This window comes from Callorhinchus milii, unplaced genomic scaffold (assembly GCF_018977255.1).
Source record: "Callorhinchus milii isolate IMCB2004 unplaced genomic scaffold, IMCB_Cmil_1.0 Scaffold20, whole genome shotgun sequence".
In the NCBI taxonomy this organism is placed as follows: Eukaryota; Metazoa; Chordata; class Chondrichthyes; order Chimaeriformes; family Callorhinchidae; genus Callorhinchus; species Callorhinchus milii.
Window position 1 is genome coordinate 11,503,915 of NW_024704761.1, and position 21,694 is coordinate 11,525,608.

Here is a 21,694-nt window from a genome sequence, read left to right on the forward strand (position 1 = left end):
TGTGTCTGTTGGGCGGCCCCGCGCTCATGTTCAGCCCGTGGCCCCCCCCCACCCCCACACCTGTGTGTGTGTGTGTGTGTGACCTTCTCCTCCACGTCTGTCCCTTTTTTTTATTGACCAGGTTTCGGCAGCCACTTACTATTTTATTTTTTATGAAGAAAATGGCAAGCGGTTCGCTTGGGAGCGAGTGTTCATTTCCAAAGCCGTGTTTTGCATTCTAAAATCTTTCCCCTTTTTCTCTCTCTCTCTCTCTCTCCCCCCCACCCACCCACCCACCCACACACACACTGCATGTGTCACCCCCTTTCATTTTCTCCGCAGTGATTTACTAATTATAACAATGAAATAAACTGAGCAGTGAGTGTCACACGGGAGATTGAGAGCTTTTTGGAGGAAGGATTGACGCAGGAATTCAGGAATGTAAGGCCTTTGTTGCATGTTGAATCCCAACAGACAATTTTTGCAACACTGGACTATCACATCCCCCCCTAATTCCCATGTCCTCCTGACCTGCTCATCAGAGCCTCTTAATATGTCTACTTCTTTCCCAATGAATCACCATTGGTTGTCCTGGCACCATTGGCACTGGCTGCCTGTCCCAGAGACGATTGACTTCAAGATCCTCACTCTTGTCTTCAAATCCCTCCACTCCTCTGCTCCCCCGACCTCTCTGATCTCTCTCCTCACAACAGTACCCGTTGCCTTCGCTCCACCAGGTCTGGCCTCCTCCTCGTCCCCCGAGTCCTCCGCTCCACCCTCGGCGGCCGTGCCTTCAGCCACTATGCCCCGAGGCTCTGGAACTCCCTTCCTCACTCCCTTCGCCTCACCCCCTCTCTTCCTATTTTCAGGTCTCGGCTGAAGACCTTTCTTTTGGACCGCGCCTTTGGTCACCTTCCTCCCCCTCCCCCTGGGATCCGTTACTGTGAAGCTCTCTGAGACGCCATCCGGTGTGGAGGGCGTTATATAAATCTAAATTGTTGTTGTTGTATGTCTTAAGTCCAAAATAAGTGAGTATAATTTCCAAATGGTTAGGTTTGTTAGGATGGAAATTCTTGCATAACTTCTGCTATGCAACATGCTATATTATACAACGATATTTGCCTGCGACAACAATATAGTACCTTTCGCAGACGGAGAATGTCACTAATTCTTTACAAACGACAGCAACAACAGAATTACATTTATAAAGTCTCTTTCACATCGGGACAATGTCCCAAGGCGCTGGAAATTCAGTGTTTCAGACCCAAGCTGGTGATCGGGAAGCGTGGAGGGCAGGAAGTGAAGGAGGGTGACTGAAGGCACGGTCGAAGAGGACGTGTCTTGAAGGAGGTGCTGCGGGTGGCATTCCAGAGGGTGGGGGCTAAGTGGTTGAAGGCCCACCTGCCAATGGTGGGGCGGGTAAGGCGGGGGATGTGAAGCAGGCCGGGAGTCCGCTGAGCGGAGGGAGTGGGTAGGTTGGTAGGGGTTAGGAGGTCGCAGAGGTAGGGGACAGCAAGGCAAGGTGGAGTTCCAGAGGACAGGTGCTACGTTTCCCTGCTGATGATGGGATGTAGCGGGCAGGAGATGTTAAACAGCCTACAGTTGATTGAGTGGAGCAAGTGGTTGGGGGAGTAGAGTTGTAAGAGATCACAGAGCCCGTGGAGGCATTTGAAGATGAGAACAAGGATCTTAAAGATGATCCACTGGAAGATGGGAAGTCGGTGGAGCTGGAGAGGATAGGCTCACAGCGCCTTATTTGGGAGGGGATGTGGGCTGCAGATACTAGATGGTCTGGAGTTGTGGAGGGTGGAGCTGAGGAGGCCGGCAAAGGGTCGTTCTACAATCAGAGTTCTTTATCTACATAACTTTAGGTGGCCTTGGCAGCTACTTATTTGACCTATTCAAGTAAATTATCCTGACATTGATTGTGATACAGTAGGTTAGCAGTAATGGTCCAGAATTTGTGGATTCTGAGCTGCAGGGAGAGGTGAACACTGCAGCTTCTGAGTTGTGCGCTAAGGAGCCTGTGGTACAGCATTGTAGATGTCATTGCTTCTCTGTTATTTGAGTTAGCTTGGAGGAGCATGAATTAAGTGGCTGCATAAGGTAACTTCCATATTTTAGAATGCAAAGTTTTTCTTTTTAAAACTAGTCATGAGGGGTGGGATGTATTAAAATTATGATTGTTTAAAATGAAGCACAGTTTTTTTAAACTGCTGTAATGGTGCTTTGCTCTCTCAAGGTTAAATGTGTGGACCATTAATGGAAACTTATTTTTAGTCAGTCAGTGCTGGAAACTGGGCCACATTTATATCTCGCCTACAGATACGAAATAAAAATGGTTGTTAAAACAAAATAGTAAATGACAAATGTTGTTTTTCCCCTTTTAAACGTTATGCAGCCCAAATAATTTTCACCACCTGAGGTTAGTAGCAGACCTTCTCTCAGGTCTCGTAAAGCTCCTCTTGAACCAGCTATGAACTCTGGACAGGCAGTAAGCAGTGCACTAAGCTTCCACAAGTAGAACAAATTGCCTCGGAAGTTTTGTTGCTGGTGCTCAATATTTATTTGGAGGAGGAGGAGGGAAGAGCAAGCATAGCTATTAATAGTGGATTATTTTGTAAAAGGGGAAAAACTATAGAATCATAGAATTTTACAGAACAGGAGGAGGCCATTCGGCCCATTCTGCCAGCTCTTTGAAAGAGCTATCACTTGTCCCGCCTATTCGTCTTCCGCGCTTTTTTAATATGCTTATAACGGTGACTAAATATGATATGGCCTGGTGACTGAAATCAATGGCCAGTGCAGTGAATCTTGGTCTCTGCTTATATCAGTGGGGATAATAATAATCCTTGCATTTGATGTAGCGCCTTATCACATCTTCGAGACGTCTCAAAGCGCTTCATAGAATGTACAGTGAATCGACTGTATATTTTGTGGATGAAACGCAGCAACCAATTGCGCACTACTGTACAATACATACAGTAGTACTCTTACCCCAGCACTACTGTAGTGCCCCATAGCCCTGCTAATTTTTTCCTTTTTAAGTACCTATCTAATTCCCTTTTCAAAGCTTTTATCGAATTTGCTTGCACCACCCTATACTCTGTGCTGACACCAGCCCATCATTAATATAACATTCCTAATAATAAGGAATGTTAATAATAAGGTATTATTCTCTGATCTGAGAGGAAGATGCTGAACTCAAAAATACCCTACACAGTTGGAGGGAAGGTTTAGGATCATTCACCCTAAGTCACATTTATGCACATGCCTTTCTCATGGGATAGCATCTCAAAGAATTTTATAGAGTTGGTGTCAGGGAGAAGCATAAGAAAGTGACTGAAAGTGTGGTTTAAGAGCTAGGTTTTTAGGAGGATTTTGAAGGCATGGAGGGGACAATGTCATTGTAACCTGTCACTTGGTTAGTCTGACATTGACTATGTTATTGCTTTGCCCTGAAGGCCACAGTCATTGTAGAGCACATATGTTTGGTAGTTTGTTTCTACACCAATCAGATTCTACAGTAATTTTGCAAGGTGGCTGTATCTATTTGCTGTTCAAGGAAGCATTGTTCCTTAGGCCATTAAGATAGAAAAGTAACTGGCTTCTCTGATTTCAGCACCAGAGCAGACTTGTCAATGTCCTTTATATTGAGAAAGCCTGTTTATGGGAAGGCTTTCACATGGCATTCCACATGGCAATGTAAACCTTGTGTATTTATAGAAAAAATAATTGAATTTTGGGACTTTGTCACCATTTTACTTCGTGGCACTAAACCAATGAGAAACTAATATCTGCTGTGCAAAACTTTGTGATGCTGAAAGAGGATTGTAAATGTTATTACAGTAAAATCCGCATTTTTGTTTTCTACAGCTAAAGTTGGGAAGACATCATTGATTATGTCGCTGGTCAGTGAAGAGTTCCCTGATGAGGTTTGTGATTATTTTCAAGGAATGCAAGCCTACTCATGCATCATATTTTAAGTAAATTCAAACATATTATTGAAAACTGCGGTTGAATATGCATTTGATTTTATGCAACTTTACCATTCGTTCAAACCTCATTGTAAGATTAGATTTTTTCAAAACTATCTGTATTTAACATATTGTGATAGTGCTCCAATGTGTTAAGTTCTCGAGTCCTGCCAGCCTATTTTGTTGCTTTACCTAAATGTGTCATTAATAACAGATACAAAGTAGAAATGATCTTCTCTCATTTGGAAGAAATGCAAATTGAAGGCCAGATTAATGGCAGAAATCTGGAAGTGAATCACTTAGATCTGTGTGTCTGTGTGCTGTCAAATGAGATGGAGTAGAGTTGAGAAAATATAATTTGAAAAGCAAACTGAAATATAGATTAATATACACAGGCACTTTTGCATAACTTATTCCTGAAACACTACTTCATTTAAACTTTACTTGTGCTGTGCTTCCAGATTAACTTTGTAAAAGCTCATTGCTTTATTATGGGAAATATTTAATATAGAATAGACAGGTCTATTTAAAGTAGGCCAATTAGAGTCCAAATTTTTTTTCCCAAATTTAAGCATTATGTGTTCTTTTGCACTGGCCTGAGTCCTCTTTGTTCGTTATAGCCCACTTTACAGATGGTCAGCAAATATATCAGTAATCTGTGTTCAAACTGCTCTTGGCTGTGATGCCATCATTGCCCCTAGACTTGATATAAGAATAGCTGTTAGCAAAATGGAGGGCATTATAATCTCATGAACCATCTAAGAAGAATGTTCTAATCCTATCAGAAGAGGCTTTGCTGCAGGAGAGATTGTCCCTCTAGTTGGAAATGAGCTTTTCTTTGCTTGCAAATCTAATATTCTTTGTATTGCTCCTATTCTTAACTCTGTTTCTGAACCTCTTCTGCTTCCTTTCTTCATGTCCTCTTCCCCCCCCAGGCCCTCCCCACCAGAAAAAAAAGATTTTAATAGTCAAGACAACATGATAATTGCAATTCAGGCCACAGCTAGTCATAATCTGGGCCAATAGAAAAGTGTGGCCGCACTTTTTCCATGGAACCCGTTACAAATGCCCATTAAAAATGTAGTTTTTGGTCCGTGGGCCTCTTTGCTGTTTACTCAATGCAACTGAGGGCGGAGTGGCTCTAGGTGCGCATGCACGGTGGGCGCAAGCGGGAAATGGACTTCGCTTCGAGGCGCCTCTGTTATTATTGTCTGTGTGTCTATGTAAGTGAGTGTGAGTCTCTCTGTATGTGAGTGTCAATGTGAGTGTGTGTCTCTCTTTTTATGTGTTTGAGTGCCTATGTGAGTGTGTGTCTCCTGTGTGTGTCTGTGTGTGTGTCTGTCGGTCTGAGTGTCTCTGTGTGATTGTGTCTGTGTGTGTCTCCTTTATATGTATGTGTTTGTGAGTGTGTCTTTGTTTTTATGATTGTCTCTGTGTGTATGTGAATCTCTCCTCTGTATGTGTGTATGTCTCAGTATCTATGAATGTATGTGTGTGTGTCTCTCTCTTGAGAATGTGTATCTCTGTATCTCGGAGTAGGTGCGTCTCTCTGTGTCTGTGAGTGTTTGCTTGTCTCTGTTTCTGAGTGTGTGTGTCTCTCTCAGCATCTCTGTCTCTGGGTCTGTGTGAGGTGCCAGGCCCTGAGAGGCAGGAGGTGGTGTGTGTCTGCCCTCGCTCTCCCCACTAAGAAAAAAAAATAGGCCACCCAGTTTTTGTTAAAAAAAACAATACTTTTTTTTGCAACAATCTAATATGTGTTATATCCTCCTGTTTAGTTTTCATCAATGAATTGAAAAAATGTAGGTTGGTGGTAAAATGTACCTCAATAGCACCAATCAACTCCCCACAAATTTCTGCAAATTTTTCAAATTTCTGTGCAATTTGTGGCAAATATATCCACACTTTTCTATTGGCCCAGGTCATAATTGCTTTTCCTTCTCATTCTTCAACAAGATTTGTCCTTGATCCTAGTTTGCAGTTTCAGTCATAGAGACTTTGTTTACCCTGAAAAGGAAGTTTTTCAACATACAATCAAAATCAAAAGAAGCAAAAAGTTGCTGGGTCTTTTGAGCTAAGTGGTGATAAATTTAAGTATGAAATTTGAACTTCTTAATGTTTTTCGGGCCGCATCATGTGTTATATAACCAAAAAATTTTTTTAAAAAAGCTGTTTGATATGAACTACAATCTTGTCTTTCCTAAGGTTCCCATGCGTGCAGAAGAAATCACTATTCCTGCTGACGTCACTCCGGAAAAGGTCCCTACACACATAGTCGACTATTCAGGTAAAACGGAACATTTCTCCAGAGATAGAAATAATTGTTGAGAATTGTTTCCTAGGAAACAAACTCTTGTGAGTTAAATCCCTACTGCTTTGGGATCTGCTTTTCATGGGACAAGTTGTCATGGATGTATTGATTGTTGTGCTGAGCCAAGTGGTGGCTACTGTGCCAAATTTCTAATTTCCACATCAGAAATTCACTGCTAGAGTGCAATGGGGGTGGGGGTGAAATGCTCCAACATACGGCCATTTTAGGTGAACACGAGTTTATTTACTTAGTGGTGCGCCTGTAGTAGACGATTACCTTGTATTTCTCTAGTCTGAGGTTCCTCTGACAGTCTTTCTCTCACTCCTCCTCGTCCTCTTTCCCCCACCCCCACCCACCTCCCCGGAGAAAGAAAACTGACACAGAAGAGGCTCATTTTTCAGAGCTAAATTATTAGCGTCACCTCACAACAGAAAGCCAATTAGCGCTGTCTGAATTTATTATTGGCTTTCCAAGATGGTGTTTTTCCATTTCAAAGAGATTGCAGATGACAAACTACATTAAGAATTACATTTTTTCAAATAAAAACATAATACAAGGATACAAATTGCAATTTTTTTTAGTTTTGTTTCAAGTAAATCTCTTCTATAACTTGCATTTGAAAGAGAATAATGTCGGTGCCCTGGCTGCCTTATGGTGGAGCTGTTACACCAGGGATGCTTGCTGCTAGCATGGGGCAAACCGCAACAGTAATGCATTGAATAGAGAACATTTTAAAGTGTGTAATGTTGGTGAACAGTAATTGATCTTTTCTGCTTTGTTAATAGACTATAAATTGATTCCTCCTTCAAAAAAATTGGCTATACCTGGATTTTAGCAAATCTATTTTCTATCATTTTTTTAAAAAAAACTTGTTATTGTATTGTGGAATAATTTTGGATACTTAATGGTAATACTGGATGGGCAAAGTGTCTCATAACCTTTAGTATAACTATGTTTTCTCAATGACAGAAGCAGAGCAGACAGAGGAACAACTGCACAATGAAATTTCCAAGGTGAGTCTGAAATGGGACATTCTGGTGAGATTTATTGTAAAATCCAGTCTCGGCCACCTCTGTAATTGTTACTGCTAGCTATTAAAATGTCTCATGATGCACCAATAAAAACTTGTATGAAGATTTGAGTTAAATTTTATATCAGCTCATTCATGTCCACAGTAGCACTAGTTCTAAATAACTTTTTGACACCTTACACCTTAATGTAAACTTTAAATGATAAAGTGTGTGTCATGAAAAAACATAGCCTTGTCAGTGAAATTCAAGGTATTGCTTCCGAACCTTTACACGCCAAAGTTGATGATTTAACATTTGCAGTTTTTTCCACTTATTATCAAACAATTTTATAGCACAGAAGGAGGCAATTCGGCCCATCGTGCCTGTGCTACCCAATCAGTCCCACTCCCCTTACACAATATAAAATCTATAATATAAATTAAAATATTTTACTGCCGTAGAGTTGTATAAAACCTAGGAATCCTTTTATTGTGTCTCTGCTGGTGCTTGCTCGCTCATCGGAGCTCTCTATTCTAAACCTATTGCTCCTGCTCTTTCCCTGTACCCTTTATGTTTTTCTCCAGCTTTCAGGATTCAGTTCACATTGATTGAAGAAAATGTAACCAAAATAAACTGGGTTTGGATTTGTGCTGCATGCCGTTTCAACCCAGTAATTTTATTTTCAAAAGCAGTTTTATTCTCTTATCACCCCCCCCTTCCCATGCATGCTCAATGAGCTGTGCATCATTTTCAAAGTGAGTTGTTCACATATCTCATCCAATTAACTAGTTACTAGAAAGTATTGTGGGGGCAGAAGACTTCTCTATTGTTGTCGTCGATTTGGCATCTTGCAAACAGACAGATTGAAACTGCAGCAATACTTTGTGATAATAATACCGAAATGTGGTTGAGAACCCGTATCCCATCATTTTGTCAAATGTTTCTAAAACTTTAGATTGAAGGCTACTATTGCTGCTCATAAAGAATATTTTTTTTATGTGCACAACTTAAATGTTTAGTGGTAGTAAGGTTGTTGGGGATGACACGCTATACAATGATTCCTGTGCTGCTGTGCAGAGGCATGTCTGGAGAGTGATAGCTCTGGTACAATGATGGAAATCTGAAATTGATTACTTTGGTAATCAGCGCCTTGGGACGTCCTCACAACGTGAAAGGCGCTATACAAATGTAATCTTGTGGTTGTTGTTGGCACCATCTTTATAAACTCACAACACAGGTGTACTAATACCAAAATGGGATGAATTACTGCTTTACTCTCTTCTAACATTAAGTTCTCTTCTACTTTCTGCTGCAGGCTAATGTCATCTGCATAGTGTATGCAGTCAACAATAGAAACTCCATTGACAAGGTAAGTGGAATAACTAATAATAACAATAAGAATTTTGTAGCGTAAAAATATAAAGAGTCAAGTTTCTTACTGAGTCATTCAATCCAATTTACTTGATTACTGGCTTAGCAAACTAATAACTATGTTACTTATTGCAGGTAACAAGTCGATGGATTCCTCTCATAAATGAGAGGACTGATAAGGACAGCAGGTACAGTGAAATTCAATATGGAATCATTTTACAACAGATTTTGAGATGCTAGGAAATTAAGTAATTAAGTATCGATACTTATTTGCTGAAATACATTTAACTTGGCAGAACACTAAATTACTGCCTTCTGAAAGAAACCCATTTCTTAGATGAATTTAAAAAATGTTCTAAAGTATCAAGTTCTGGATTTACTGTTGATTCATAAATCACATCTATTTGTTATAACTTTGCCTTCTGTTGCCAGAATGCCTCTTATACTGGTGGGAAACAAATCTGATTTGGTAGAACATAGTAGCATGGAGGCCATCCTTCCAATAATGAACCAGTACACCGAGATAGAGACTTGTGTTGAGGTGAGTCATTCTTTTAGACAAATAGTGTTTAGTGTGAGCACCGGAATTTACATGGAGGGTGTCCAGATGTTACAGGCCACAAATGATTAAACTGGGTCTAATTTTGTAAGTTTTCATTGGACAGTCTTGAGGAGGAGAAAGAAGGGAAAGAAAACTATCGTCAATTGCTAACTCTCTTCAATTCAAATATTATCAGTTTGTGAAATCAATGGCTTCAAAAACAATGAAGTCCTGTTCTCCAAACTGAACCCCAAGACCAGCTACTTTTATTGCAATTTCTACTTTACATATAGAAATGTTGTTTCCGCCTGTGTCACTATTCTGCGTACAGAATATTGGTATGGAAGCACAGGCAGAATGATTGTTTTTAAACAAATATGTCAAAATATTATAACCTGTATATTTCTATTCCTAATTTGCACCCTTAGATTCCAAATAAAAATCGGTTGGCCTAACCAGTCCTTGTGCTAAATAATAAAATGTTTTTTTAAAATAAGTTTGTGATTTTTTTTGTTGAAAAACTCTGTTAATTGTATCAGGTTTAAAGAGCTATTTCTATTTTTCAGTGTTCAGCAAAAAATCTGAAGAACATTTCAGAGCTGTTTTACTACGCACAGAAAGCTGTCCTGCATCCAACAGGCCCACTGTACTGCCCAGAAGAGAAAGAGGTAAAAAGAAACCCGGAGGATCTGGGAACCCAAGCTTCAAATGCTCAGTATAATTCTGCAGAAGCCCCTCATATTGTTTTCCCTCAGCACACACAGATTATCAGATGGTTTGTTCCCAAGGTGTGCTGCTGTTGAATCAAGGGCCAGTAGATCTGAGTACCCTCTTGCTGGGTACCATGTACTTTCATCACAAGATGAGAAGATTAGTTTGGATAAACTCCTTCTGGAATACCTACACTACTCTCTGCTCTTCTCCAAACCTTTAATATTTTCTTTTTAAACTTTTATGTATTTGTCTAATTTCATTTGAAATGCTGTTATGACTAAATTTCAACAGCCAGTTGTCTAGCAACAATGTCCAGTAACATTGATATCTTAAACGGTGATTTGAAATAGCGCATTTTTGTCGTTTTTTGCCTTATTAAATATGCGGTGTTAACTAAGAATGTCTGCTATCTCAAATATTTAATATAATTAACTTGGATGTACATTTACAGATGAAACCCGCCTGCATCAAAGCCCTAACTCGCATTTTTAAAATATCAGACCAAGACAATGATGGGATTCTCAACGATGCAGAACTCAACTTTTTTCAGGTAAAACTCCAGTATGCAAGTCTATGGAAATAACACAGTGTTTCTTGGTTAGCATTGCAGGTTGTGTAATAGCTTCTAGTTTGATGTCTACAATCTAATCGTGCTTGGTATTAAGTTGGATTCATATATAAACAGCAGTTCCCAATTTGGTCATTTTCATTTCTGGAACTGTTAATTGCTAAATTTATATTTATTGTCCCCTCCCTTCTCTCCAAAGGAGGCAGTATCTTGTGCTTTGATACGGTTTCATGGCTAACAGTCCCTCCTGTTAGCTTGCACAAGTAATACTAATTTGTGTGTGAGCCTAGACAGTGAATATTGGCATGCTTGGGTCACAGCTGAGCCAACCAAAGTTTCCAGCAGGACTTACTGGATATTAATCAGAAGTAGAATCTAGGGGTCCCCTTTTGAAATTTATAAATGTCTGGAGCTCTGTTTTTCATGGGAATATCGATTTTTAAAAAAAAGGAGTCTTATGATCTATTGCGGTTTGTCTAGCAGCTCTAGTTAATGAAAGTATCCAGTATCTAAATTATCAGCAAGTGACATAAAGTGAAATTGGTTGTATTGGTACTTTATTATCTCTGTTAATTAATTTAATTTAGAGAACCTGTTTTAACACCCCATTGGCACCTCAAGCTCTGGAGGATGTGAAGAATGTCGTGCGAAAGAATCTGAATGATGGTGTAGCCGATAATGGGTTGACTTTGAAAGGTAAATTGTGCTGATATTTACCACAATATGAAGTAGTATTTGTAAATTTGTGTTCATGTTCAGTAAGCACATTCCCTCACCCCCACAGAGTAACCTCTTATAATTGATTCACTAATAAATGGGTTTGGTATCATCGTATAAATCTCTTCTGACATCTCATGATATTGGTAAGGACACCCAACATTCTCCCTTTAATGTGAGGTTTGATAAAACTTTTTTTTTAAAAAAGTTTAAACTGAAAATAATCTGGGGATGTATTTTGAGGGTGACAACCCTTGGGTACCAACCACAGCTTTATTTGATCTATAATCTGTCACAGCTATTGATTGGTTCCATAGGATCTCAGAAATGGTATTGTAAATTTGTTAAAACAAAAACTTGCCTTCTGCCACTCTGCCCCTGCCCTCTGGAACTCCATCCCGCAGTCCCTCCACCTTGCCCCTTCCCACCTTCCAAGACCTATCTCAAGACCCTCCTCTTCGACTGTGTTTTCGATCTCCCTGCTTCCCCCCCTTTGCCCTCCACTGTCCCCGAACCCCAGCTCGGGTCCGAAACTCTCATCTGTTCAGCGCCTTGGGACATTCTCCCAACTTGAAAGGCACTTCACAAATGCCTGACTCCGAGCCGGAAAGGGGAGAGGTGACCAGAAGCATGGTCGAAAAGGTGGAACTTGAAAAGTGGGGGAGGGGGGGGGCAAGATGGAGGGATTGAGGGAGAGTGTTCCAGAGTTCCACAACCTCCAGAGGGCGTGAGGGACAAGTAAGAGGCCGGTGCCATTCTAACAGAGGTGCTGGATGGTGGAGTGAGGAGGTCGCAAAGGTAGGGAGGGGCCAGGGAGTGAAGGGATTTGATCACGAGTGTGAGGCCATTTGGTGATGGGGAGCCAATGGAGCCGGGCCAGAACTGGTGAGATGGGGGTAAAGAGTTTGATCTGGATAGTATGCTGGCAGCAGAGTTCTGAATGAGCTGGATTTTTTGAATAGTGGAGCTGGGGAGACTGTTGAGAAGTGCATTTGAGAAATCCAGGCAGGAGGTGACAAACGCATGTATGAGTGTTTTGGCTGCATTGGGGTAAGGTATGGTGGGAGGCGAGCAATGGGGTAGAGGTAGAGGAATGTGGTTCTGGTCAGGAACCGGATGTAGGGAAGGAAGGACAAGATGGGGAAATATTTTTTCTGGCACAGCCACGAGAAGGAGTACATTTATGTGCAGAGTGCAGTTTTCACCGACAATTGGATAATAGATTTTTTTTTGCCAATGTTATTTTTATGAAGATTATGAAGCTGTTTTATTTCCCAATTCTCCTGTTCTTTGTGAGCATGACACTACCTACAGCCACATAAACTACTCCCAGATTTCTGCCAATACTTACCTAGAAAGGGTATTTACATAGCGTCCCACAGTAATGTGTGGAGCAGCTCGTACTTTCTACATATATCAGCCCCATATGCTCCCAATACTGGAAACGTGTCTGGTTATTGCTTCTGTTATTGGGTTGTGTTACATTTCTAATGCACCAGCTGTTAAACAAAAAGTCCATGTTGATCTTGACACCATGTAACTGAAGATGTTCTATTAGCCAAAGCTCTTCCAACTACTAACATGGTGTTGCACATTAAATCCAACTCCTCCCTCCATAGGCTGCAGATCATCCAGAACTCTGCAGCCCATGTCCTCTCCGCAACGGGCTCTGTGACCTTATCACCACCATCCTCACCCAACTCCACTGGCTTCCCATCGTACAGAGGATACAGTTCAAGATCCTGGTCCTCATCTTCAAAGCCCTCCATGGTCTTGCTCCCCCCCCTACCTCTGCGACCTGCTAACCCTCTACCATCCTGCTCGCTCCCTCCACTGAGCGGGCTTCAGCCTGCTTCATGTTTCCCCACCTCGCCCGTCCCACCATTGGCAGAGTCAACCTTCAGCCACTCTGCCCCACCCTCTGGAACTCCATCCCACATTCCTTCCTCCTGGGTCCCTCTCTTGCCTCCTTCAAGACCTGTCTCAAGACTCTCTTCAACCGTGCCTTCAATCGTCCTCCGCCACCCTCCCTGATCCTGACCTCCAGCTCAGGTCTGAAACACTGAGCGCCTTGAGACGTCCTCCCGGCGTGCAAGGTGCTATACAAATGTAATTTTGATTATTGTTAGTAAATTTTCCTGAAACAGTTTTACTCAAAAAGCATATTAAGCCGTTATCATTCACGAGCCTAGCAGCACAATATGTAATATTTTTAAAAAAGCATATGGATGTGAGCTGGTAAGAAAGCATGTTTTTCCCTGTTTTTATTATCAAAATGCTCTCCTGAATTGTTGGAATGAAAATGTAATTGTCTATTTCTGTTCCTCTGTTAATTCTGAATGTAAGAATTAAATCCTTTGGGCTACTTTATCAGCTGATGATAGCAAGTTTGTAAATTGTGTGTCAGTCTGGAACCATTCAGTCTAAAACTCCAGTATAAATGTTTGTTTTCTTATTGTAGAAGACATCTTATACATACATTTAATTTCTTTTTGAAAGTAAAAATGTAAATGATGCACAGAAGAAGGCAGCTGGCAAGGCTGCCAAGCAGCAATCTAGTCTGTGTTCTGACATCCTAAATGGCAAAAGGGAATCTTCTCCAGTTTAATCTTTCTTCCAAGTTTTGACACAAAATACGTGTCAATCCACTTCAAACTATATTCTGTGAAGGCTTTTGAGAGGTCTCAACGACTTACTAGGGGGCTATATCAAATGCAAGGATTTTTATTATTATATTGTAACTTCAACCCTTCAATAGCTGCAGGTCTAGAAAATATCTTTCCAAATTTAGGCTAACCAAATTTTTTGTTTTAAAATAACTTTCAGATCATAATTCCATCACTAGAATATTAATTGATATGGCTGTGTGGATATCAGACTGATTTAAAGTATTACTATAATGACACTATAAACTGCAAAAATAACTTCAGATGGGTTTTGGTTACTACAAATAATGGTTAGGAGTGGATTACAGGGCAGTGTAGTGAACCACTAGAGGCGGAAAAGGTATTTTGTAGATTATCAATTTCCAAACACAAGCTGTTTACATTACTTTCTTCACAGATGTTTTCTGGTGGTTAGAGTAAACCCATTCTTGCTAAATAAAAGTTTAACAAGAATAAAGAGGTGTTCATTTCCGGAGTTGTTTGCTCTGAGGTGTTTGAGGAAGTTGGGGGGAAGAGAGGAGTGCGTTGATGGTTCTGCTCTGTGTTTCAGGTTTTCTGTTCTTGCACACACTGTTTATACAAAGAGGTAGGCATGAGACTACGTGGACAGTGCTGCGCCGCTTTGGATATGATGACGACCTGGAGCTCACACATGAATACATGTTCCCACTGTAAGTAATGGGCTTCACTATTCCTTTTGTTAGAGGGTGAATATATTTTCATGGAAAGATTCAAATTTAATGCACTGAGGTTTAATTCAAAAACTTGTTCATAGGTGGGAAGGGAAAATTAACAGTAACAAGAAAATTCAATGTTAAAAAAAGGTTACTCATATTTATGTACACAAGGTGATTCTACAATAAAAATCTGAAGCAAAAAAATCTTAATGTCAGTCATTTTGGGTGTATTGCTATCTTATAGACTGCTATGTAGAACATAGTTCATTACAATTCTGAAATGTGTGATTGTACAGATTGTACATAATATAACTTCAGGTACAAATACACACATGATGTTTCTGCACCAATTTGTGTTTGGTGGAACAGCTGACACAGTGTGGAAAATGTATGGGGAAGTGAGATTGTATTATTGCATTACACAATGCGCTTTGAGACGTCTCAAAGACATGATAAGGCAATATTTCAAATGCAAGGATTATTATTTTATTAACTAGCTGTACCCGTTGGTTAGTGCAGAGGAGTGGAGGGATTTGAAAACAAGGGTGAGGATCTTGAAGTCGATCCTCTGTGGGACAGGCAGTCAGTGCAAGGACTGGGGTAATCGGGGAGCGGAGGTTAGTGCAGGTGAGAATGCGGGCGGCAGAGTTTTGAATAATCTGGATTTTATGGATGGTTGTGGAGGGGAGACCAGCGAGGAGAGTGTTTGAATCGTCTAATAGTGACAAAGGCATGCACCAGGGTTTCAGCAGCTTTCGGAGAGAGGTTTTGGCGGAGACGGGTGATGAGTCAGGTGGAAGAAAGCGGTGCTGGTGAGGGACCGGATGTGGGGGAGGAAGGATAATTGGGAGTCGAACCTGAAGCCTAGGTTGATTACGGGTTCGGAGAGTTTTAGGGGGAGGTCAGGTAGGTGGAGGAGGTGAGAACTGTGAGATTTTAGACGTTGACAAGAGCCAAAGAATATGGCTTCCGTCTTGTCAACATTCAGCTGAAGGAAATTTGCGCTCATCCAGCTCCTGAAGTCTGACAGAACATCTTTGGGGGTCACAAAGAGAGGTGGAAAAACAGAGTTGGATGTCGTCTGCATACATGTGGAAGTGTACCCAATGTCTGCAGATGACATCCCCAAGAGGAAGCATGTAGATCAGAAAGAGGAGGGGGCCAAGGATGGATCCTTGGGGTACCCGCAGGTGACCGGGTGAGAGTGGGAGGAGAAGCCGTTTGTGCAGATATATTGCTAGCGGTTTGTGAGGTAGGACTCGAACCAGGCAAGTGCTGTCCCACTGAGGTGGATGACGGAGGAAAGGCAGTGAAGGAGGATGGCATGATCGACTGTTTCAAACGCTGCGGAGAGGTTCAGGAGGACAAGGAGGCAATGGGAGCCCTGGTCACAGATAGAGAGGATGTTGTTTGTGACTTTCACAAGTGCAGATTAGAAATGGGGCGGTAGTGGCTAGGGTTTGAGGGATCTAGGGAAGGTTTTTTTGAGGGGGGCAGGGACTGATCCGGAGGAGAAGGACTGGTTGATGATGTCAGCCAGTAATGGGCAGAGGAGGGGGAGCTGGGTGACCAGTAAGTTGGTGGGGAGGGGGTCGAGCCACCAGGTGGTGGGTTTCATGGAGGTGATGGTGGGTGAGAGGGAGGAGGGAGAGATGGGGAGGAAGGAATGTAGGATGGGGGTCGTGGTAGGAGCAGATGATGGTGAGGGGACAGAGGGGGTGGTGGTGGGTGACAAGTGGCAGGTGGATGAGGCTGTCTGGCAGATGTTGTGTATTTTAGATGAAAAGAAGTCCATGACCTCCTCGCACTTGGCATTGGATGTGAAGATTGAGGAGGCCTGAGGGGGCGCAAGGAGGAGGTAGTGAGTGGTTGGGGAAAAAAGGATTTTAGGGTTGTGTTTAGCCTCCAAGATGATGTTCAAGTAGAAGGCCTTTTTTGCACGTCAAAGAACGGCGGTAGCTGTGAAGATGCTTGAGCCACAGTTAGCGGTGAACTGTCAGGCCAGTTTTCCGCCATCTGCACTTGAGCAGCCCGGTTTGGGTTTTTAGACGGCGGGTTTTTAGGTTGTTGTACCAGGGAGATCGGGTGGGTTTGGATTTCAGGGGGACGAGGGAATTGAAGGTGGAGGAGATGCGATCATGTCTGCACCAATGTCAAGGGATGGCTGCTTCAGGATCTCTGTGGGTGGAAGGCCAGAGGGTTATTTGATGATGTAAGGGCCTTTGTGAGGGTCTCAGGGGGAAGACTCCTTTTGGGAGGACTTGACTCTTTAAAAATGTAATTTTGTTGTTGCCACGGCTATCTTCGTCTATACTCTTTATTTTATTTCCGCCCCTTGGCTACGTGCTTGCTCTGTGATTCAGGATGCCACAGCGCCACTTTGACTGTGCAGCCACCAGGTATAACTGCATTGAAAAATGCAAAACTGAAAATAACTCATGAACGATAGTAGATACCTGAAAACAAATATGCCAATGTGACTCCCAGATGCAAGACCTTTCCGATGAAGTATAATCGGTTATTGAGATCCTTCTTAAAGCACAGACAGACATTGTCATTTTATTAATATATATACACACATATACACAGACAGACAGACAGATGTATGTTGCTTGGTTCACAGAAGGATTTATTAGAATCTATTTTGAGAAAATAGCTCTGTTTTCTTTTCTCCTCCCACCCCATGCTTCAGATTAAAAGTTGCGCCAGACTGCACCACTGAGCTGAATCACCATGCTTACCTGTTCCTGCAGAGCATCTTTGACAAACATGATTTGGTGAGTTAAGCCTATAAGATACTTTACAGTAAAACTTGTGAAACTCTTTGAGACGTCCTCCCAGGGTAAAATGAGCTATATCAAAAGCAAGGGTTATTTATTATATTATTATTAAAACATTATGTTGCAGTTTCTGTGTTTGATTTTGTTTTTAATTTTTTTTCAGGATAGGGATTGTGCTTTGTCATCTGACGAACTTAGAGACCTCTTCAAAGTGTTTCCTTACATGCCATGGGGTCCTGATGTCAATAACACTGTCTGCACCAATGACAAGGGAATGATCACTTATCAAGGATACATCTGTCAATGGACGTGAGTACCTTCATTTTGTGATATTCCAACAACAAATTACGTTTGCACAGCGCCTGGTGGACAGGCAGAGTAGGACGGTGAACAAAGGCTTTTTTGTTTTTTGTGTGTTTTGAGAATGTAGTAAGTTAATATGATTGAATTCTACATTAAGTTAGAGAGGGATATAGTTAAATCCGAGGCAAGTATTCTGAATTTAAATAGGGCTAATTTTGTAGGTATGAGGAAAGATTTAGGTAAAATAGACTGGAGAATAAGATTAAGAGGTAAAAATGTAAACCAACAGTGGCAAATATTTAAGGATGTAGTGCAAAATTCTCAGCGATCGCATATTCCCTTGCGGAATAAGAGTACCACAGGGAAAGCAATTCATCCGTGGCTAACCAGAGCAATTAGGGAAAGCATCAAATTAAAAGAAAAGGCTTATAAAACTGCCAAGAAAAGCAGCAATTCTGAAGATTGGGAGAGTTTTAGAAACCAGCAGATAAAACTAAAAAACTCATTAAGAGCGAGAAAAAGGAGTATGAGGGTAAGTTCGCAAGGAACACTAAGTCTGATTGTAAAAGTTTTTACAAATACATTGAGAGGAATAGGCACGTGAGGGTAAATGTAGGTCCACTTCAGTCAGAGATGGGAGAAGTTGTAATGGGGAATAAGGACATGGCAGAGTTCCTAATGGATACTTTGCATCTGTCTTCACCCTAGAAGACACAATAAGTCTGCCAACAATAGAGATGCACTGAGAGGATAAGGACAGGGAGCAACTTAGGTAAATTTTCATTAGTAGAGAATTGGTGCTCGGGAAACTGTTAGCACTAAAAAGTGACAAATCCCCTGATCTGGATGGCTTGCATCCCAGGGTTTTAAAAGAGGAGCTTATGAGATAGTGGAGGCTTTGTGTCTGATCTTCCAAAATTCCTTGGATTCTGGAGCAGTCCCCATGGATTGGAAGATCGCAAATGTCACACCACTATTTAAAAAAGGTGGAAAGGAAAAGATGGTTGGTGACCAATTTGGGCCTATATTCTCTGGAATATAGAAGAATTAGAGGGGATCTTATAGAAACCTATAAGTCATCAAAGGGCATGATAGAGTAGATAGAGGGAGATTGTTTCCCCTGGTTGGAGAAACTAAAACCAAGGGTCACCTTAAAATCAGAGGCCAACCCTTTCACACTGAGTTGAAGAACTTCTTCACTCAAAGAGTGGTGAATGTATGGAACAAAGGGCTGTGGATGCTCAGTCACTTGAACATATTCAAGACTGAGATGGATAGATTTCTTATTGCAAAAGGGATTAAGGGATATGGGGATAAAGCAGAGTCAGGTTATTAGCTGGATTAAATTAGACGATCAGCCATGATTGAATGGTGGGGCAGGCTCGAGGGGCCAAATGGCCTACTCCTGCTCCGACATGTTATGTTAATAGTTAAATTTTTATTTTTATAGAATTATCCAGTTTTGCATCACAAAAGAGGGCATTCTGCCCATTGTATGTACCTCTGCTGCCTCTCAGAAAGAGCTACGCATTTAATGCCAATGCCCTGCTCTTTCCCTGAACTCTTTTATATTTTTCTCTTTGAAAGATTTGTCTAATTTCCTATTAAAGCGATTCTGCTTCATCTGCAGTTTAGTCGGCATTCCACAGATAGCCCTCTTTTTTTAAAAAAAATCAACTTTGTTTTATATCAGGCTGACCACATACCTTGATGTTGAAAGGTGTTTAGAATATTTAGCTTACCTCGGATACTCCATCCTGACTGAACAGGAGTCCCAGGCGGCAGCTATCACAAGTAAGCAAAGCAATTTTTCTTTTTACTCGTTTTTGGTACTTTTAATCTGAAGAACTAATTTAATAAAACTTTTCCACTCTTTAGCATAGTCCAAACTAGATCAGGACAGATCAGCCTTCTGCTGTTAGAACTCAATTGAAGAGCATAAAAATTACATGTTGCACTTAATTGTGAAGAGCAGTGGTTGCATTTTGCTCCATTTTTGCATTTTCATTAATCTAGATATCAGTCATAAGCCTCGAATTTGATTTTGCCCAGTGCTGGTTAGAATTTTAAGTTTTTTTTCTATATATATATAATATATCTGTGATCACAAAATGAATTATCGTTCTGTAATGTATCTGACGTTTGATTCACAAGCCTCAACTTTGTTCCCCCAGTAACCAGAGATAAAAAAATAGATCTACAGAAAAGACAGACGCAAAGAAATGTATTTCAGTGTAATATTATTGGGATGAAGAACTGTGGGAAGACAGGAATTCTTCAGGGATTTCTGGGCCGAAATTTAACGGTAAATGCCTCTGCCCTCCTCTTCCGTATTTACTACAAGTCCTAGAGTTGATGTTAAATGTCTAATTACATTAACTGAGTTGTGTCTGATGTGCTCAGTGGCCTTTAATTGGTTGCATTTTCTTATACGGTAATTTCAGTGTTCCATTCACATGTTACACACGGCTATTATGCTCTTGCCTATTTTTGTTAGTTTTAAGTTACTGTTGCTTTCTGTGTTCCCAGAAAATGAGGCACATAAAAGAAGAATACCGATCACTCTATGCCATTAATACTGCCTACGTGTATGGGCAAGAAAAATATTTATTGGTGAGTGTTTACATTTGTTTAATTGATTATTAATACAACAACCTTAAAGTTTAGGATGTCTTTCTCCCTGGAGTTAATGTCTCCCTGATCCCGACCCCCAGCTCAGGTCCGAAACGCCCTTCGAGCCTGTTTCGCCATTTAATTAGATCATGGCTGATCTGTACCTCAACTAATCCTTTCAATTCAAATTTCCCATTTTCTCCTCATACCCCTTAATATCCTAACCTACCAAAAATCTATCAACCTCACTCTTAAAGGTGTAGAAAAATGCTTCTTGATTTCACTCTTAAATGGCCTTTACGCTGGTAGCAATATTTCAGAAAGGAATGATGCATCTTAAATTGAAAATTGTCCTTCGCAATTTTCAGTGTGTTCATGTTTCTTAGGATCACATTTTTGCATGTTTTCTGAAGTATATAATGCTAGTCGGAGCAATGTAACTCGGCCATTTTTGTACAGTTACTCTTCCATTTTGATCTGATTTAATTTGAGGACAGCTCACTTGCAGATTTCTTTATTCAGACACCAGTTACTATAATCCATTTTGAAGAGTGTGTTTAAATAGATTGATTATCGTGGGGTGGGGGGAGAGAGAGAGAAATGGATGGGAGAACATGCTCTGCTTTTCTCATGCTGGTGAATACATTTCTTGCTTCTAATACTGTCAGTGTAATTTCTCTTTCTCTGCTGTCTATTTCTGTTACAAGCAAAGGAGTTTCACTACTTATAAAAGCAAATGAACCATGAAAGCAAATCTAGACAGTCACTTATTAAGCAAGAGGTGCAGAAATTTACAACCAGCATTTATTTTCATAGTCGGGCCTCCCCTTTCTCGCAAGGAGTCACCAAATAATGGTGGGGAGCAGCAACCTTCTTCCCCACTCCCCCCCCCCGTCCCCCCCACCAATCCAGGAGTTCTGAAGCCAATTAAAGAACAACGTTTTTTCAATTTTCAAAACTGGATTTCCAAATGTATTGCGTACAGAGGCATTTTTAGTAGTTGTGAACTTGCTTCAAGTAATTGCTTGATATTTACTTTGTAAATTTTCTCCCTTTCCCCCTTAAAGCTACATGAAGTTTTATCCGACAGTGAATTCCTCTCTGCCTCTGGCACCACTTGTGATGTCGTTTGCCTGGTGTATGATGTCAGCAATCCCAAGTCGTTTGATTATTGCACAAAGATCTTTAAGGTGTGTTTCATGGACATGCATAGTCCTTACAATCAAATCTTGCACATATGTGTGTGTTTGTTTGGGTCCAATTTTTAACTACATTATGACTGATTTCCATCAGCTCATGAGCATTTTTTTGTGGTAATATTAGATATTTAAATAGTATTAGTATTTAGATGGTACAGTAGTATCCAATTGGGAAATTTATTTAAAATGGGTTAATCGGAGTCACCAGATAGTGGCTTACCACACCCCCTTCCCGTAACATCACAGCCTGAATTCCTTCATATAACCAAGA

General features: G+C 41.0%; 1 protein-coding gene across 3 annotated transcripts in view; it reads left to right on the forward strand.

The window, feature by feature from the left end:
• The window catches only part of rhot1a (ras homolog family member T1a), a 34,240-nt gene that overhangs the window by 567 nt on the left and 11,979 nt on the right, over nucleotides 1–21,694 (forward strand). For all 3 annotated transcript variants that reach the window (XM_042342357.1, XM_007888437.2, XM_007888438.2), the window contains exons 2-17: nucleotides 3,856–3,914; nucleotides 6,159–6,240; nucleotides 7,234–7,277; nucleotides 8,590–8,643; nucleotides 8,781–8,833; nucleotides 9,078–9,186; nucleotides 9,753–9,854; nucleotides 10,352–10,450; nucleotides 11,056–11,164; nucleotides 14,402–14,522; nucleotides 17,221–17,305; nucleotides 17,472–17,617; nucleotides 19,305–19,405; nucleotides 19,786–19,916; nucleotides 20,141–20,224; nucleotides 21,292–21,414. In XM_042342357.1, coding sequence (XP_042198291.1) covers nucleotides 3,856–3,914; nucleotides 6,159–6,240; nucleotides 7,234–7,277; nucleotides 8,590–8,643; nucleotides 8,781–8,833; nucleotides 9,078–9,186; nucleotides 9,753–9,854; nucleotides 10,352–10,450; nucleotides 11,056–11,164; nucleotides 14,402–14,522; nucleotides 17,221–17,305; nucleotides 17,472–17,617; nucleotides 19,305–19,405; nucleotides 19,786–19,916; nucleotides 20,141–20,224; nucleotides 21,292–21,414 — 1,502 coding nt within the window. The remainder of the gene's footprint in view (nucleotides 1–3,855; nucleotides 3,915–6,158; nucleotides 6,241–7,233; nucleotides 7,278–8,589; nucleotides 8,644–8,780; nucleotides 8,834–9,077; nucleotides 9,187–9,752; nucleotides 9,855–10,351; nucleotides 10,451–11,055; nucleotides 11,165–14,401; nucleotides 14,523–17,220; nucleotides 17,306–17,471; nucleotides 17,618–19,304; nucleotides 19,406–19,785; nucleotides 19,917–20,140; nucleotides 20,225–21,291; nucleotides 21,415–21,694) is intronic.